The sequence below is a fragment of the Nipponia nippon genome, unplaced genomic scaffold (genome assembly GCF_047370975.1).
Source record: "Nipponia nippon isolate SJK-2023a ecotype South Korea unplaced genomic scaffold, ASM4737097v1 scaffold_5, whole genome shotgun sequence".
Taxonomy (NCBI): domain Eukaryota; kingdom Metazoa; phylum Chordata; class Aves; order Pelecaniformes; family Threskiornithidae; genus Nipponia; species Nipponia nippon.
Window position 1 is genome coordinate 68,216,045 of NW_028262369.1, and position 19,607 is coordinate 68,235,651.

General features: G+C 34.8%; 1 protein-coding gene across 1 annotated transcript in view; it reads right to left on the bottom strand.

The window, feature by feature from the left end:
• Positions 1 to 19,607, bottom strand: part of DNAH7 (dynein axonemal heavy chain 7) — a 118,944-nt gene that overhangs the window by 80,834 nt on the left and 18,503 nt on the right. The window contains exons 13-20 of the mRNA XM_087731018.1: positions 18,868 to 18,995; positions 18,612 to 18,690; positions 13,520 to 13,744; positions 11,985 to 12,131; positions 10,689 to 11,374; positions 8,082 to 8,268; positions 2,282 to 2,475; positions 937 to 1,135 (exon numbers count right to left, since the gene is read on the bottom strand). Of these exons, the coding sequence (XP_087587144.1) occupies positions 937 to 1,135; positions 2,282 to 2,475; positions 8,082 to 8,268; positions 10,689 to 11,374; positions 11,985 to 12,131; positions 13,520 to 13,744; positions 18,612 to 18,690; positions 18,868 to 18,995 (1,845 nt within the window). The remainder of the gene's footprint in view (positions 1 to 936; positions 1,136 to 2,281; positions 2,476 to 8,081; positions 8,269 to 10,688; positions 11,375 to 11,984; positions 12,132 to 13,519; positions 13,745 to 18,611; positions 18,691 to 18,867; positions 18,996 to 19,607) is intronic.

Genomic DNA, 19,607 nt, shown 5'->3' on the forward strand with positions numbered 1-19,607 from the left:
AAAACCCAAGCAAGAATAAAGTCTCATTGTCACCAAACTCCTCAATAAATGTAGACAGCTTCTCAGACAAGCAGGGTAAACTACCCGAGGGAAAATCTGCCATTTGTTTTGCAGTTCCAAGCGTCTTTGCTTTTAACAACCTATGCATACAATAGCATCAATTAAAAAATACATCTATAAGGGAAAAATGTATCTGTATTGACATTAAAACTATGTAAATGCTATCTGGTTTAGATCATCATAAAAGTTCTGTAGTCAAGGCTAAATGCAGACAAATGGTGCTTAACCATTTCTTATTCATGCAGCTCTGTTTGTCCATCCATGTCTGAAATGCACCACATAGATCAGGTTATTCACTTTCTTCTGTACTAATATGCCACTACAATAATTAAACTGTTGTACTGTAAGACAGTGTCAGGGAAAGTGTGTGCACATTTAATTACTTCACTTGACATTGAAAAAGAACACAAAAAAGAAGACAACAGAAGTGGCTAAATATATGACACAATGAGACATTGTAAAGACTAAAACGATACAATGTGAAAAGAAGCATTAAGAGTCTTGATTAAGGTAGTCATAATTAAGAGGAACATTAAAAAAAACATGGGCAATCTTTCAGTTTAATCTTGTTAATACAACATCAAGTATAGAACAATCTCTGGCAAAAGAATCCTTGGAGCAAACATTTTTGACTTTACTATTTAATTTTAAAGAACTTTAGAGAATTTTACAACCAGAAATTGACACCAGAACTAATATATATATATATATATATATATATAAATATATATAAAACCTTTAAAGACCGAATTCATTGTTTTAATGTTCATGCTAGGTGCAAAGAATAAAAAGTGATTCCAGTATATGTTAACGTTTACTGAAGAAATCAATGGTGAATGACATTAGCCTAGAAAATAAGAGGTTAGGACTTGTTACCTTGTGGACAGACTTCAGCATAGCTGCCTCCAGTTCAGCCAGCCATTTTTCAACTTGACCTCTAGCTTCCGATGTTGAGATTGTCTCTATGAGTTCCACAGTCTCTCCTTCACTGCTTTTAATGTGTGTAATATCTAATACATCAGTAAATTCCACTCTTGCAATTCCTTCAAAACACTTTTTCAAGTGAGGTTGCACTCTAGAAAACAAAACTACTATTAAGCAGCTTCTGACAATTTTTTCTTGCCAATACTACCAAAGATGATCTAATTTAAAAAAAAAATTCTGAACAATTTACTTAAAAGATCATTTTAAGTTAAAAAAAAGTTTATCCTCAACAATAATTCTTGTGTACTACCCCCTGCAAGATGCCTACCACAGTATTCTTTGAAGATCATCTTAAATATATAAAATATTATCTACAGTCTCTGTAACATATAAACTAGTAAGGATAAACAAGTATTCCTTCTTTAACTGCTAATCCACCTACAGTACATAAAATTCCATTATTTATACCTTCCCAGCAAACTATAGTAAACATTAAGGAATTTGAGTAAAGCAACCAAGTATAACCTTAATGCAATAGCTCGTAATAAAAAAAAAAAAAAAAAAAAACACAACACCTTTAAGATTTTTTTCCTCACAAGATCTCATCCCTGTTCATTGCACTGTATGAATATTCTCTGTGACCGAGTTGGCATTTTGTTATTTATTTTCTTTCTTATTTTTACACGACCTTGCACTGCATTCACTGCACAATATCAAGTCTGCATATTGGGAATCAAACCCCAGTTCCTCTGCTTATAGTGAAGGCTATATTGCTTAACCAGATCATTTCTGCAGGAATCTTCATAGAGTTAATTCCACTCAGTATAACAAGGACTTATACTGAGTTATACTTTTTGCAGTTTAATCCTGAATGAGGTTGGGGAGTAGAAATCCCCAGAGAGAGTTAAAACACAGCAAAAAACTTCTGAAATACTTTAATTAGGACTGCTCCTAGAAAGGTAAAACTCAAGTCAGCGGTATACAGGTTCTATGTGATACTCAATTTTCTACTGGGAAAAATCAGGTCTGTTAATTTCACCATGAATTACTATATGGACTTCTGATTCTTTTGAAAACCAGTGTACAGAAGGGTTACTAGTTTAGAAAATAGAACTGACTTTAATTACCCATATAAAAAATAACTCTGCGTTCACCTATCATAAAATCTAATCAAGTAGATATTTAATACCATAACTGTCAGTGAGAAAAAAGACGGTTCTGGGCTCAGAGAAACAATATGACAAGATTATCTGCATGCACCGTGAGTCACAAATACATCTATTAAATATTACCGTACCGGGCAGGATCTTTGGTCTCTGAAAGAATCTCAAGGAGTTCATCATTAGATAAAAAAAAGAATCTGGGGAAAAACATGCGCTTCTTCTCTAGGTATTCATTGAGTCCCTTGAGAATTAGCTCCAGAAATTCATTGCACTTCCTCAGTTTTTCCAACATCTTGTCTATTATTACTACTGTCAGCACATGTTTGTCCTGGAAAAGAAATTATTCCTGATAAAAATGTTAATGCCTTCTCAAGTAAGTCACCACACAGCACTGCAGGAATTCTTAAGCAAAATGAATCTTTATTTCAAATTCTGCTTTACTCAAACCATTGTCAGGGTTCCAATTTACTAACCTTCTTCATTGCCAGAGTTCACTGGAAATGTAGATAAGCAGTTGGTATTAAAGTAAATTTTTCAAAACATGAACTATTATTTTTGAAAATAATTTTCAAAAGAGGATCAATTCATCAAACGGCACAACTCCCATCATTCTGCTGGAGTAACATCAATTTACACTGGCTATTCAATTGTATTATGTAATTAAACAACATGGACAATCAAAACATTTTGATGGATTTTTAAAAGTGTACTTTTATGACGACAATGCAGTCACACATCTTAGGTGGTAATCATATGAGTTCAATGCAAAAAAATTATCTTTCTTTCCACATAAGATATATAAATATATACACGAGATAAGTATTGAGATGGCAAAGTTGTATGTAGGCAACACTGACACTTCAGTACTAACACTAACTAGTAACGTGATCTAAAAAATACTTCTACTGTGTGATCCTAATACTTCTACTAGCTAAATACGTGTTTAAAGATTTTTGCTAGCAAAACATGAAGTTATACTTGCTTTAAGAATATAAAAAATTGTATTTTTTTTCTTTTTACAATAGCACCTGAATAACACCTGTCAAGATACACTATTGGATAAACACTGTGTTTCTTATATTTATACACTGTGTAGATGAAAAAATGTATTGGGTTTGCATGGCAAGGTTTTGGTAGCAGGCAGGGGCTACAGGGGTGGCTTCTGTCAGAAGCTGCTAGAAGCTTCCTCTGATAGAGCCAATGCCAGCCAGCTCCAGGATGGACCCACTGCTGGCCAAGGCTGAGCCCATCAGCAATGGTGGTAGCACCTCTGTGATAACATACGTAAGACGGGAGAAAAAAACCTGCACAACAACCTGCAGTCATCCCACCACATATATATTAAGATGTACAGTGCTTTCCAAATTCTTTCTAGTGATTTCTAGTGCTTTCCAAATTAACTTCTCAAATTAAATGAATATAAATGCTTAGAAAAGCTACTACATAAGATGAAAGTTATCTCAATTAATACAAATACAAAAAAGATTTTGCAAAAGACCTAAAGGTTGTCAAGCAAAGAAGCTTTAAAGAAATACAGTTGTCTGAACATCAGGTTCTAGCATCCAGCAACATGCCTTATGACCAATTTATAGCCTAATCATCATTATATTTTTTAATCTTGCCAAGTACAGGGTTTTGGGAGCAAAACAAGACAAACATTGAAAAGTAGGAAACTATGCAGATTTATGACTGAGGAAGTCAAACCAAGCAAATGCTTCTACTCAGTTCCAGTATGGGCTTGGGTTCATCTGTGACTGAATTTATTCTAGTTCAGTTCTAGTTCAGGCCCGTGCCAGTACATTAACTGACTTGTTAACTGTGACCTGATTCAAACCCACTCATGTTGCAATAGATGACGTTCTATAATGACAAAGTCCTGGCAAGGAAATGGAGAGTTATAAATCCCAATCCCCTGCTCCACTTCCCCCAAAGTCTGGGAACACAGCTTCTGCCATAGCTTCTCCTTTACCACCTAAATCAGACTGCATTTCCCCAGAATCTGAATGGGGCCAGAATGACCACAGGTGAGATGGAAACAGAGCTAACTAGAAATGTTAGTCAGCCCTTAGGTCCCATTTACTCTGCCCAGTGAGTCTGCACCTGTAAGCACATAGCACAGAACACATATCCAGGATTACAATGAAAATAGACACAGGTATATCCAACCATAAGAAACACCAAAGAGATTGGTAGGGAGAATTTCAGACTAGTTGATCTACTGAGGGCTTGGAAGAACTGCTGACAGTAACAACAAAGAATACTCCAACAGTGGACAGCAGAAATTAAAGATGTACCCAGACTATTTCCACTAGGAACAGTTTTGATAGAGCCCATTAGAAATACAGAATGCCCCACTCAGAAAAGTCCCTGATAGGGTTTGCAGAACACCACAGTCTCACAGAGTGGAAGGATGGGTGACTCATGTTGCAAGTGACAGGTGACAAGAGACAGACTGCTGTGCAAAGCCCAGAAGGTGCAAAAGGTATCTGTAAGAAACAAACCCCTCACAGGATGACAATGTAGATTTGACCCAGTAACCTGACTGCTGTTCAGCTTGAGTTTGGAGGATTCAATAATAAATTCCAAGTTCAGTTTCAGTTCAGAAACTCATAACATTTTGAAACTACTTGCAATGTGCATTCAGCTTTTGTTCAATTCCCTGCTCATGTTACACATATACTTCCAATCTACTGAAAAAAAAAAAAAAACAAACCCAGAATTGTATGTTTACCTAATTGATCTTCATGGGAGTGCACCTCCTTAATACAATAATCATAGTGTTCATTTGTACATGAAATACATTTACCTTGTTACTTGTCTCTTGCATCATACCAAACCAGAACAAACTCAGTAACTACATATACTTTTATCCATACATAGACAACTAAGCTGCCAGCATACAAACATAGTTCATAACTGATTTTATAAAACAGTTTTTAATGCACAAAAAACTGTATAATTATATGTTGTCAACAGAAAGAGGTTTTGTTCCCTTTCTTAGCTTATTTATCATCAGCAAATAGAATAAGTGCAACTGGTAAAGCAAATCAAAGCTGTGTTGCCAGTTTTATAAATGGGATTCTTCCTGCTTGTTTTTTCTTTCATATGAGAAAAAGTCAGGAAAAAAATAATTTATGCTTCAACATAAATTTCCTATTTACAGTTCTGCTAAGGCATGAAGAAAAAAAGGGAATGCCATCTTTCTCAGTCTTTCAAAAGATCAGTGTAACTTATTTTGTCAGTGACACTGTCAGTGTCAATTAGGGGAAAAAACTGTATCAAGAAAAAAGCATAACTCAAGTGTATAAAAATAGTTTAAATACCTTGTTAAAAGACCATCACTAACTCTAGTTTCTAAATATATTTTTTAATATATCACAGGTTGTAGCCTGTTGTTTTTTTTTTTTCTTGCCTTTTTTTTTTTTTTTGCTTTCTTCCCCACAAAGGCAGAAAAGCTTCTGTATCCTAGATTTTCTTTTTTTACTTTACGGGAAGTGGAAATTAAACCACTAAGTAATTTAATCCTCATTAATGTGCATTGCTTAAATTAGATATTCAAAATGGAGGAAAGATATACGATTACTCAAATTTGTCATGAAAAGCTAAGCAAATAAAGAAATTTTATAATACACAGAAATTTTATAATACAAGGGCATATAAATGCAAAAAAGTACAAGTAGCCTCAAGCTTTATGCTTTTAAGAAAGACCATTCATATAGACTGGGGAAGAGCATTCTTTTAAGTCATGAAACTCAAACATCGCATTTGCGGAAACAGAGTGCCATCTTCTGGAAAATAATGCCTACTTGTTTAGCCAAAATCGACTTTAGATTGTTAAACTTCTATTCTGGTGTTTACACTCTCCTGTACAAACAAAAGAAGATTCTTTTTTCTGCCAGTGATAACATATATCATATTCAAAAAATACTTTGTATTTGATTAGCACTGAATATCTGAATTAGAAGATTCTATCAAAACAGATCATTCAGCACACTATGTTCAGAAATGTAATACTCAACAAAATTCTGAAATTCTTGCCCTTTTTTATTTTTACCCAATTCCTTCCCCAAAATTAATACTATTGATTTCACATCTCTATGGGACAAATTCCTGATTTTCTTCTAAATCAGAAGAAAGAAAAAAGGGGGTGGGGGTGTAAGACAGCAAGAGAAAAACAGAAGGAGAAAGGGAGGGACAAAGAATAAAAAGAGAATAAAAAATGAAAAATAACTTTATTTTTAAGTGATCAAGCTGAATTGCCAGGAAATTAAGCAAATGCTTCTTTCTGTATACTACACATTTTGCGTATTGCTACATTAAGACCATATCTACAATCTGAAAAGAGCTCAGATCAAAAGCTTTTAGACTGAGTGAAGATTTTAGCATTTGTCCTAATGACATAATGGATCTCTGAAAGTTCTGAAAAGGCATGAGACAGACGAAAACAAAGCTTCTAACTTTTTCCTTCAAACGACAACTTCATGTCCCTACCCTGGAAAACAGTGGACCTCATAAATCTTCTCAAGTCTGTTGAATAGTTTAGTGAGCCCAGTTTAAAAAAAAATATTAAAAATGCAACACCCTACCAAAAATGTCCTTGGTATTAGGGAACTTTTTCAGAATGAATGCAGTTTTCTCTAATCATTCTGAGAATCATTAGAATTACATAATAGGACTACCAGAATTACTAGGTAACTGGTTATTCCCCGAGGAACAGAATTTGTAGAGCATGCCTTCGGACCATTGATCATGTAACTGCTGAAGAATCAGCTGTGCCCGTTTCAGATGTTACCTCTTCCTTTACTAGTACCACCTCTTTGCTAGAAGCTATTGCCCTCTCAGCAGAGTCAGCAGAAGAGACTGAAGGAGTGTTCTTCATCCAGTTAGGCTGGCAAATATAGCCAACCTAACCCAATCCAAGGCTGAGAACATCTAACTACTGAAGCAAAGAGCATTCATATAATCTCATCAATTGATTCTAATAACAGTGCTAACTTCTGGAAAGGGTGAAATAAGAAGCAGATTGGCAAGACATTTTGAACTGCCAGACATGTGCAGTGATGGTGTCTGACAACTGCCTTATGTATTGATTTATAGTAGATCAGAACAGTGCTTTTGAAGTTAAATATCTAAACAGTTTAAATTTATAGAGATTTCTCTACCATTCAATATGCAAATAAGCAGCATTTTTCAAAAGGAACAATTGGTGTCAAATTTCATTGATTCATGTCAATTGACCTACAGTGCCAGGATCATCATTGCTACGTTGCGTTGTTTTGTATGCTGCTTAATTTTACTCGGCAGAATGACACATGGCCTATGAGAAGAGGTTGAGAGAGCTGGACTTGTTCAGTTTGGTGAAGTGGAAATTAAGGTAGAATTTAACTGTAGCCAGGAACTATATGAAGGGCAATTGAAAAACAAACAAACAAACAAACAAACACACACAAGACAAAAAAAATAAAAACAAAAAAAAAAAACCAGAGCCAGCTTCTCAGCAGTGACAGTTGGGCAACTAGGGACAAGTCCAAATCTTTGCTTGCAAGGTTCAGTTTGGACATTAGGAAAAAATTATTCACTAGGAAGGCACCGAAGCACTGAAGTTTCTAGAGGTAATCTGCAAGAAATCTCTGTCCTTGGAGATTTTTTAAATTTGGCTAAACAAAGCTGTGGCTGACCTGATGTAGTGTTGGCGAAAGTTCTGTTTTTAGAAAGAAGTTAGACTAACTGAACTCCAGCGGCCCCTCCCAATAAATGCTTCTATGATTCTATGTGAAACAGTTCTGCAAAATAATTTTTAAAAGAATCTAAGGAAGGGGGCTAAGATGGAACAGAAAACAGATTACTGTGTTATCAGAAGCAATTTGGGGGGGGAGGGGGGACACACGACCATACTACAAATTCACTCTATATTCTTAAGACAGCAGTATTTACCTGAAAAACTGATTTCATTAAGTCCTTCCATGTCTTAACCACAGTACTGAATCGTCTACTTTCCTCAGGCATCTGAGCCATGATGTCAGGAGAACTGAAAATTGGCTCCAAATAAAGCCAAGTAGCCTGAACCTTCAGCCATTCATCCAGGATCTCCTGTACCAACAGCAGCTTTCCTTCCCATTCCCTAAAAAACAGCATTAGTTCAAATGCATTAATTGATGCTTCCAGTAAAACATTTCCAGCAGACTGCTAAGATCTTTTCGGCAATGTGCATATTCAGCAGCAAGTGCAACAGGTATAAGCTTTAAGATTTCAGCAGAATATCATATTCACCTAGCCTGATTTCCTGCATAATGAAGCCCACATTAATTTCTGCAACTGGATCATCTGTAAGGTTGATTGTAGCATTTCATGAACTAGGTTAGTCCAATAAATAGACTAACAGTATCAGTGAATAAACATAGCACACGCTTCAGCATGTAGTAGTATCTGTAGACAAATTCACTTCAACTGAGTATGTAATCTGGTTTCTGGCATACACCAAAGCCCAGGCTACTATTTCAAACTGTTTGCTAGGATGGACAGGCTGAGATGGCAAAAGAAAGACATGAAAGTAACCTAAACTACTAAACCAAAAATCTGTAGACATTATCCTAAAAAGACATGTGGTCTTAATTAAAAGATTTCAAGTAGTAGAGCAAATAGTCCAATGGTTAAGTCACATTTTATTTCTAACTTCAAATTCCAAATGTGGATGTTGAACACATTTGTCTGATAGATTAAAGACTCTTTCAATATTACTGCACACCACTATTGGTACACAATATTATAATTCAATAGCTATTCAGTCTTCCCTTTCGATAGCCAAAAATTCAAGATCCTTTAGCCTATAATTTTTTCTAAGTCTCCTCAATTTTTCTGCATCGTTTTAAAATTAACACCACCATTTGACACTTCTTACTATCTCACCAATACCAGACAAATGTGATATTATCAGTTCTCTAATGTCACTGGTATTCCTAATTCACTGACATAAGCAATTTGCAAAAAATATATAAAAATAAAGTGCTATTTATAATCCCATAACAAGTACATATATTATTCTTTCCTGTATAAAAACAGTATCATTTTTGACAACTCTCATACCAATGGACGGTACAGATAGAGTTATTATAAAAAATGCATGCTGTTAAAATATATATTGTATAAACGAACCATGACAATAATTTTCTAAACAGGACACACATACATAGGCTGCACTGAGTTCTGTAAAATGAGAGATGTGAAAACACACTTAACTTCTTCCTTCCTTCATTTACCTGCCACATATTCAAAACAACAGACAGCTTTGCTTGCATGTACCTTCTCCTCTACCCAAAGTCCCTGTTTCATCTTTTAGGTATTTGTACTTAATCTCTGGTGATTTTGCTTCTACCAAGAGGTAGAGAAAAATGCAGCTTTCCAAAAGGGAAGTTAGGCAGGTCAGTTAATTTGTTGACACCAAAAATACACAAAAATTAAGATGAGGAATTTGGAACAATCTCTGGCAGCAATCCAGAATTCTACATGCTTTGTTGGGCTATTGAGAAAGCAATCGTTGTGTAATCACCTAGATCTCAAAGGCTGAAGTAATAGTAATACCTTGTATTATTAAAAAATGCTGTCAGTCACCAAAAAACTCTGATGAATTACCATGGTATGCTTACTCTTTTTAAATAGGCAAACCCTACTATTTTACATTAATAAGGAAAGAACTCTTATAGTATAGTACAGTAGTAATTAGAGAATTAATATTTCTTGGAACATACATGTATGTATATGTACTTATGTATTCATATTTATTGAATATGTGCTGAAATCTGAACTAGCATTTTTGCAGTTAATGGGAGTTTGGAGGCACCTATATAGCTAGATAATTATAGCCAAACTTCAGATGAAAGATTTTTGGTTTTCCACAATATGGCTACGTTTGGGGAATTTAAGAAGCAAGTAAAGTATTTATTGACGAAAGAGACAAAAACAGATTAAAATCTATGCTCAAAGATTGAAGTATAGAATTTTTAACATGCAATACTAAGTTTTGGAATTTAATTTTCTGCATTGGGGGGGGGGGGGAATCTTTCATCACTTCCCTGAAATTTGTCTTGTTTTCATTTTCTTCATCTCCCTTACATAAGCCCTAACATTTTTAATTGTTGAAGAGCTAAAAGATTCAGTAGCTTTACAATTTAGGTAGAAAATTTTGACTATATTCTCTTAGTGTACAACATTTCCAGCTATACCTCAGATATGTTTTATCTGATAAAACAAAGGTAATGTTATGATGCACTGGTACCTTAAGTACCAGAGCACGTTAAAAATGTTTAGCAACCTCTCCAATGTATTAGCACTTACCATATCATTAGAAGTAAAAATCAGCTTTACAGGATTAAATAGCATGTAGCTGACATGGCACGAAAGCTTTAGCCCTTTAAAATGACATTGATTCACTACTTAAGGAGGATAAACAAAAGCATTTGAGGCCCCTATGTTTTAGATTAAGCAGAAAAGATTTCTTATTTGGTAACATTACTTGGTGACTTTCTATTAGAAAAAAAAAATTACCTTATTCTCTTTTCATAATGCTTAACAAATGGAGATCCTCTCATAGTCTGAGTTTTGACAATGTGGTCATCCAATAACATCTGAATATCATCTACAGATGACAAAATATGGGTTCCTGTTTCTCTATAGGCAAGAAGAGTGAACTCCATTTGCTCCCATTCAGAAATCATTTTTGTTAAAGCTTTCTCAAGTGAATGTTCTTTGCTGGCTGTTTCACTGATTGTCTCAAACTTTTCTAGGAACGGTTCAAGATGCAAGTTAATATATGACAAGACATTTGAGTCTTCAGAAGGACACAGTGGTAAACCAGCAATTTTTGACATCTCTTCCCAGTGCCTTTCTTGCAAACCAGGATTGCAAATCACCTGGATTAGAGGAATGTGGCATCTGAATTCCTCTACTTTTGATTTAACCTGTCTTGTTATTGCTAATGCATTTGGAGAATTGTGGAAGGCCTTTTCTAGTTTATACAGTCCATGCCAGTAGTTTCCTACATCTACCTCTACTTTGTCTGGATTCACTTCTGTAAATAATCCCTCTGTCCAGTCTTTGTGTTTTCTGTTGAATTCAACAGTCATATCATAGAGACGAAGATATGGAGCAAGAGTATTCCGGATGTTTTTATGCTGAGGGTACTGAGATACTGGCCATCCAAAGGACTCTTCTTCTGAATTAAACTGATCAATCTGTTGAGACATAAATGAGGTCTGAAATATAAACAAAGTTGTCCGTGATACTAGGTCCTTACCACAGGAACTAGGGAGGTCTTCTGGTGTCTTCAACAAGCTTCAAATTAGGTTTTGAGTTACTAAACCAGTCTATTATGTAATTGCTGCCATTGACTGCAATTAAAGCAATCTTTAACAGTAACAGCTCAGCATTCATGCTAGTCAATACAGGAATATACTTAGAGGTTTAAAAATGGTACCTGGGCACTTCTTTGTAACTTGCAGTACCATGGAGGCTTCAACAGACGGGAAGTAATAATGAGCATCAGGAATTGCACTTCCAAGAACATAGAAGTATAATTTCTATGCAAACCTACGTAAACTCAATCCACTATTTCACTGTGCAAAGTGCTGCCGTATTAACTCAAGGCCATATAGTAACAAATTACTGTGCTCGGTAAATTTGCAGTTTAAATCACAAATTGTGTAAAAATATTTCATAGCTGAATTAATAATTAATTTGCCACATCTCAGTAACTGTATTACTAAGCAAACTGTTGATTCTCATAGCACAAATATTAAGATTTACAATTTATACTACTAGACTAGTTTAGACTATAATCTGTACCTTGTCAGCAGCAAGATCCAATTTTGTATTTAACACTTGAGCTTTCTTCAAATACCTGTTGACTTCCTGAATATCTCCAAATGTGCTAAGTTCTTCAACCTGCTTGGAGTAGCTTTTCAGTTCCTCAACAAATTGTTCACAGCGTACCTAATTAAACAGCAAGCAAGCATATAATAATTTTTAAAAAATCACAATAAATTTCTGGAAAAAAGAAGGAAAAACAATTCTAATTTGCTATAGTAGGACAGTTTATAGTTGCAGAAAATCCAAGACATCCAACATATTTGCACAAGTATCTGTTCCACCCAAATTACAGAATTTTCCCTGAATCTTACTGTTACCTGCAGTGACTTATTTTGCTAACTGACAGACGTGACTTTGGGTTCTATTTCATAGCATATAGTTGGACATAGTTTCTGCTCTCTGTGATGGACACAGTGAGCAGAGTAATAATAGAAAGCTAAATTCAAATTCCCACTGTATCTCAAATTAAAATAGAATAATAGGATTAATCAAATGACAGACAAAGCTAAACAGTTTCACAGGACAGGTGTCTCTTGTCTTAAAGCCACACAGTTAAGGGATAGCTTTTTCCTCATATATACAACTCCACAACACACATTTCACATTGAGTATCAGTAGTGGTCAATGTCTGAAACCAAGAGTCAAACTATACAAAGCAATAACATGTTTCAAGATAACACAGTCTATGCTGCACATTTATTTATAACACTAACACTTACCAGCTACTTCTTTAAACGTACTGCATAAACATAGAAGTTCACTATCTCAAAATATGTATGATCTAAGATAAAATGATGATGAGACTAAAGAGTACAAGAAAACCAAAGCAGACAGATATACAGGCAGTAACTGTAACAGATCAGCAGCCTAGGAATTAGCAATCCTTGTGGAGCGACCCCATCACTTCGATAATATAACAAACTGTACTGTAAAAGCCTAGTAAATATAATGAAAAATTCTAACAGAGATAAAAATACATGTAAAGTATAAGAGATTAAAAAATAAAAACAAATAAAACAAACCTCAATCAAGATGCACTTATAAGACTACCTTATTTCACATTATCCTAACAGCAAAATCACACTTAGAAATTAATGCACTTTTTTTTTTTTTGAGCTATCATAGAAACTTCATATACTGCCATTGACTCCAAAGGGACTGCTTACATGCATAAATCAAGCCATATACATGTGTTTAAAGGATCTATCTGAATTTTACTATACAGACAACTATACAATTTACATACAGACAACTTTCATCAACATCACTGGAAGATCTGTAACCAAAAAGCTTTCAGAGTGCAAAATGTGAGACGTGGCTTGTCCTGCAGTACTCCTGAATATGTGAAAAGCAAACAAGTGGAAAGCAGGCAAAAATTAGTTAATATCAAGTATAACATAAAAACATAAAATACATGGGAAAATGAAAGAGGTTATTCCATCCATTATTTCATGTCCTATATGCCATTCAAAATTAGCAGCTCAAGGATTTTTAAAATTGCCATTACAAACCTTAAGACCATCTTGAAATTGATCTGTTTTTTCTTTCATTATCTTTCTGTGCTCTTCAAAGATATCTGGCATTCGTGCATACCATTGAAAAACATTACTGTTCAGTTGAATGTCTGCTGGTGAAAAGTTGACACAATCTATCAGGAAAGCAACACAATTTACAGCATCCACTAACTTCTGCTCCAATTCAAGCATGTCACATGTTTTCACTTTCTGCATACAGGCCTGGGGAAGAGAAATTAAAAGGGAAGACATTTTTATATAATTTAATGCCAAAATAACTACTAAAGTAGTCAATACTTAAGTTTAAAAGATTATTTTTTATGAGGAAAATTAAATAAAATTAGAAATATGTGATCTGAAAAAGGTGTTTATTTGGAATGGCATGGTATTAGCCATTTTACAGCATATAACTTGTTAATACAACTGCCTTACTAGCTCTTTTATTGAATAAAACTCAAAAGAATGGGTGAAGCTGTGTGCACAAAGGTTTGGACTAATGGAAGCCAATCCAGACAGCCTGTTTTAAGTGTTGCAGGTTTGGGAAAGAAAGCGTGGTGCTACCAAGGAAAAATTTGTACAATAACTACAAGAGAAAAGGAGGACACATTCCAGAAAGGGAAGCACTGGATGGCCCAATGGAAGATTAGGTCTCCCCTAGCAGTAAGGATATAAGGAATATAGACAGACACTGTACTGCTCATTGTGATTAAAATAAAAATTACGTTGTTCTTTCGGATCTCAAGAGTTGGCAGTAAACTGTGTTGATACATGTAGCATTCTGTATGGTACTCTTAACAGAACAGCAACACAGCCCAGTTTAAACAATAATCTATAACGAAGCACTCTGAAAGCCTCTTAATAAGAAAAGAGCTGTATTAGTAAAAATGTTGGCCAATTGGACAGATCAGTAGTATACCAGTATATGTAAATATTACTTTATATCCGTCAACTGAAGATACAGAAAAACTTAATATGATGACACAACGTGATAACACTAGAAACATTTTTAGGTAGGGATAAATTGTCCAGTAAATCTACGCTTCTGCTCTTTTAACAGCAGTTTCTATGCTTCAGAATATACTCATTAATATGGATCAAGAGAACAATTGGCTATTAAAAGGATACCCCAAACAAAGACTGATACATCTTTTCAGCAATGAGATGGAAGAACTATTAGAAGGTGTTTGATCCTGGTATAATATTACATGCTACACACGATAACATGCAATTTGATTATTCTCCAACACAAAATTATAGCATAACATGTATGCATTTTAAGAGCACCATATTCTCAGATAGCACATAGTTCAACTTCTAAACATTTTAATTTTTACTTGAAAAAATTACTGTACTTATAGTTTACGTTAAACTTCACTGTAGCAGAAGTTCAAATCACTCAGATCCAAATTCAGCCAACCAGTCAGGCACCCAATTTATTTTAAGGACACACCTATATTCCACACATTTAATACTGGGCACATACATCAGAACTTTGCTGAACAGCAAGAGACTAAGACATGTTACGTTTCAAGTGCAAATATAAGTGCTTCGCTGAACTGAAGCCTGAATACATCAAAGAAACAGCAGGGTTTTGATTAGATAAGTGGTATTTCTAAGTGAGGAGATGGGATTTTACAGTTACCGAACTGCAAACCCTACATCTGTTAAATTTTAAATGATCATTCAACAAATGATATAAAGACAAAATTACTTCATACAACTTGCCAATGAGTGTTTTTTTGAAGTTTTCTTGTGAAGAATTAGATATGTATTAAAGTTCCCTACTTCTCAGGTTTCAACTCTTTGATTAGTTTAGGCTATTGGGAACGGATATTGAGTCTTCCACATCTAATTCAATTGCTTGAATTTAATTCAGGAGAACCAAGAGATACTCACTGTTTGACTACACTATCTGTTCAGAAGCCTGAAGAACACACAGTCTAAATTTAATTCTGCTGGCATATTGCCCACACTACAGAAATTACTTGTTATCTGCTTACACTAGGTAGATGGGGACAGAAATAAAACCATGCACTTATTTCAAGCCATTATATACAAACACTTTGCTTCATGAAAATTAGTGACATAATTTCCAGGTAATACTAACTATTTCCAGGTAACTACTAACTAAATACCTATATTACTAACAGGCTCAAATCAGCGTTCCAGCCAGCCACACTGCTTGCTAGCAGGGGTCTCCAAACTTTCTTGATCACGCATCCTTATCAGTAACAAATTTTTGAGCCTGCACCCCCAATATATGTATATTTATTTATAGATTATACACACATACTACTGTACAAACATTACGTACACAATAAAACATGCACAAAAAATAGAAATTAACAAAAATTAAATCAACATGAAATAATACTTTAAATAATTTTCTTTATTAAATTTATTAATTAAATTTAATTAATTAATTAATTATTAATTTAGTTATTCATTTTACAGAAACCTTTTTGCCTTCACTATTATTAATAATATTTTTAGTGAAAGCAATGTGATTGAATATGCTTCATTAATCTTGGTTTAATACTTTGAGATTCAGAGATTCAAAGGTCTGGTTCCAAGTTCAGTTTAATTCAATACTTCGTTTTAATGGCTGTCATAGCTTAAAAAAAAAAAAAAAAACTCAAAAGATACATAGATCCAAATGGAAGAATTGCATCATTGGCTGTGCTTAATAAATCATGATCCCATCCACCGATTATGCAAAGGTTTTTGTTGAAATTCATCTAATAAATTTCCATCTTCTCTGATGCCACTCAGTTGTTCTTGCAAACTAACTAAAAGGTCTTGCATTTTTGCATTTTTAACAAATACGTTCAAAACTCACTGAAATATTTTGTAAGATTTTTAAACAGGTTAGAAAATCCTGTTTCCAAGTTTTTGAAGTGTACAGATATTAGATTTTTTTATAGGGGGGACACAGTTTTCGCAACAAAAATGACATAACAATGGAAACATTTCCAAACATCCATTTTCAAAATGCTCTCTCCATAGCATGATTTTCTTCTGAAAAGCAGTTAATTTCTCACTCATTCTTAAAGATGTCACCTTTACCTTGAAGGACAGATCATTATTTTTCAAAAAATATCTGCTAGGTAGCATACTACTGACAGCCATTTGTCATCACAGAAAAGGTCAGCAAAATTAGGAACACTGGTCTTTTTGTAAAAGAAAAATGCATAACTTATCTTTAAGTTCAACAGCTCTTTTAAAAGAATTTACCACAAGATAACCAGCAAACCTCTGTGTGGTACAAAAGATTTTCACACTCACACCCCATTTCAATACAAACTATCATGAAGATTCTACTATTTAAAGATTTTATTTTATAAAATTAACCACATTGATAACATCCTGTAGAACTTTATGCACTTCTGTCTCCAACATCTTTGCTGCCATAGCATGTTTATGAATGATGCAATGAATGAATTTCACGTGTGGTGCTATCCCTGTAACCTTACCCCGGAATCCTTTTTTTATTCTGGTCAAAGAAGCCACTCCATCAGTGGTTACATTTGAACAGTTTTTCCATAAAGCATTGTTTTTATTAAAGAAGTCATTTACTGTTAAGAATATATTTTCTCCAATACATCTTTCCTTTAGTGACTCAGAAAAAGGTAGTTCCTCGTGTATTTCATTACTGAAACAGAATCTAGCAAATACCATAAATTGAAATATGTTAAACACCTGTACTTTCATCCAACTGTACAGTAAATCTCCCACACTGCCTAATTTGTTCTAATACTTGTTTCTACGAATCTTCAGTGCTTTCCATGCACCTTCTAACAGTATTTGCTGACAAAGAAATGCATTTTAGTTTGTCAACATATTGTTTTTCATGTATTATTTCAGCCATTTTTACCATAGCAGGAAGAGCAAGTGTTTCCCCAACGTATGTGGCTTTTTCTCTTTCACTAGTAAATAAGAGGAGGCTTCTAAGTGTGGATCATTACATTTTGTAGAATACTGGATTGAGTATAACATGGCTTGAAAAAACTGTAGAGGTTTCTCTTCATGATTGGGATGCTTAGTGTTTACATGTCTTGCTAAGTGTGATAATTTCATTCTATCATTAACTAATACCCCAAGGCACAATAGACATTTCAGGCAAGGTTCACCATTAATGATAGTGGACGTAAATTCGTATTTCTAACAGTCTTCCTGATAATTTTGAATTTTTTTGGGCAACTTGTCATATCTGATTAGACTATCATTACCTTTACCTCGCAGTGTGGACAATGAAGAGCTCTTACTAGAAGTGTCAGCTCTGCCATTTTCTTGTTGATCACTTGTGCTCGCATTATTAGTATTATCTTAAATCTGCAGTTTCCTGAGGGAATCTTTTTAAGCCACTTGCCCATTTTGAGGGTTAGGTTAGTTAAAACTGTGTAACATAATCCATAAATCTACTTAACTGGGCACACAAACTGCAATACATCGTAATACACTGAAAGCAAGTAAACAAATGAGGGTGTCACTGTGAATCCCTCCACACTGTAGAACACCCCCTCTTTCCTCGGGACACCTCACGTACATACAGGACTCTCCGATGTACAGACTGAGTGAGGGCACCAGTGTCAATCTGTATATTAAATATTGGTAAAGCTTAATTTCTTTCTCACTTTTTTTAGATAAAAAATAAACACTATTTCCTTCACGTACTCCAATGGATTGTCTTGTGCATCCCCTGGGCTGCACAGCCCCCTCTTTGGAGACAGCTGCCCTACAGGGTTTTGGTCCATGCCAACTGGCGTTCTCGCCAATACTATCACTGTATAGGGCAAGTGGCAGCAGAGACAAAGGACTGTTTGAAACAGGCAGTCTGACTGCAACCATGATGTTTTGGTCGGGAAAAGAGTTTAGCTGTATGTACACAAAGCCAGGCTATGACTTTTAGCCTCATGGCCAAACAAGACCTGTCCTTTTCTATTTTGTAATACAGATATAGCACCAGTGACTTTAACAAGGCCAGAATCATACCTGTGAAGGGGGCAACTTGCATATGCTACTGCTTAAGGCCACAGCAAAAGTATGGGTAGCTACTTCATGCTTGGACTCATAAAAAAGAAGAGAGTACCTTAAGTTCCATTAGTTCCTGTGTATTAGACGGAGTAGTAAGGGCTTTTTCTGATATTCTCTCAAACTCATCACATAGTCTGAAAAACACATTAAATAATCAGTGTCGCATATGTGTTTTGTTTTAATCATACTTGGACAAATCACATTATTTATAGCAGCAAAAATGAGATCAACATATCCTTTAAGGATTAAAAAAATTCAACAGTGGAAACTATTAAGTACATTTCAATACACATTTTCAGTTTGAGAGTTACCTCACATTTATGTCTTGATGATCTTTCAACATTTTGGAAATAACTTTTTCACGAATATTATCTGCTCGCTTTACCAAAGCACTTATTAATTCATCACAGTGCAATTCAAACATTCCTAGACGAAGATACTGCAATACAAATATAACATCTGTCAGAACACTGAATAGCTTTTACCTATTTTCTCTCACTGTCTTAAGAAGAATGTCAGGGACCTCACCTAGGAATTTAGTTAAATCATAAAATGCTTTTTAAACTTTCAAGTGAAGAAGGGAAAGAAAATGCTATAGTTGCAAATAACTGTTCTTCTGTATCTGCACATCGAACTTCGTATAACTCTTACTTCTATCGCTTTTTACCTTGACAAATAATCTACTTCCTCAAAAAGGAAGGGCATCTACTGTCTGTAGCAGTGAATGTTGCCTGGTGAAATTACAGAATTTGAGATACATCTAAAATGTGGTAAACTTGCTTTCCTGTTAAGAGACAGGTGACATTCTTTAGGATTAAAAAGGGACTCTGTCTCCCAGCAAGTCTCCAAATCCAATGCTTTCTTTGACTAGCAGGCAAGCAAGCTTGACTTTCACACACAGAAGCCTTCATGACAGGCCTGTAAGTACTAGTTTCTCTAGAACTGAGGTTTGCACTGAATGCTAGGAGAGAAACAATTTAAGGAAAACCACTTTAGCCTTCTAAGGTCTTTTTCAGAATGGACGGACAAAGGATTCTTACCACAGAACACC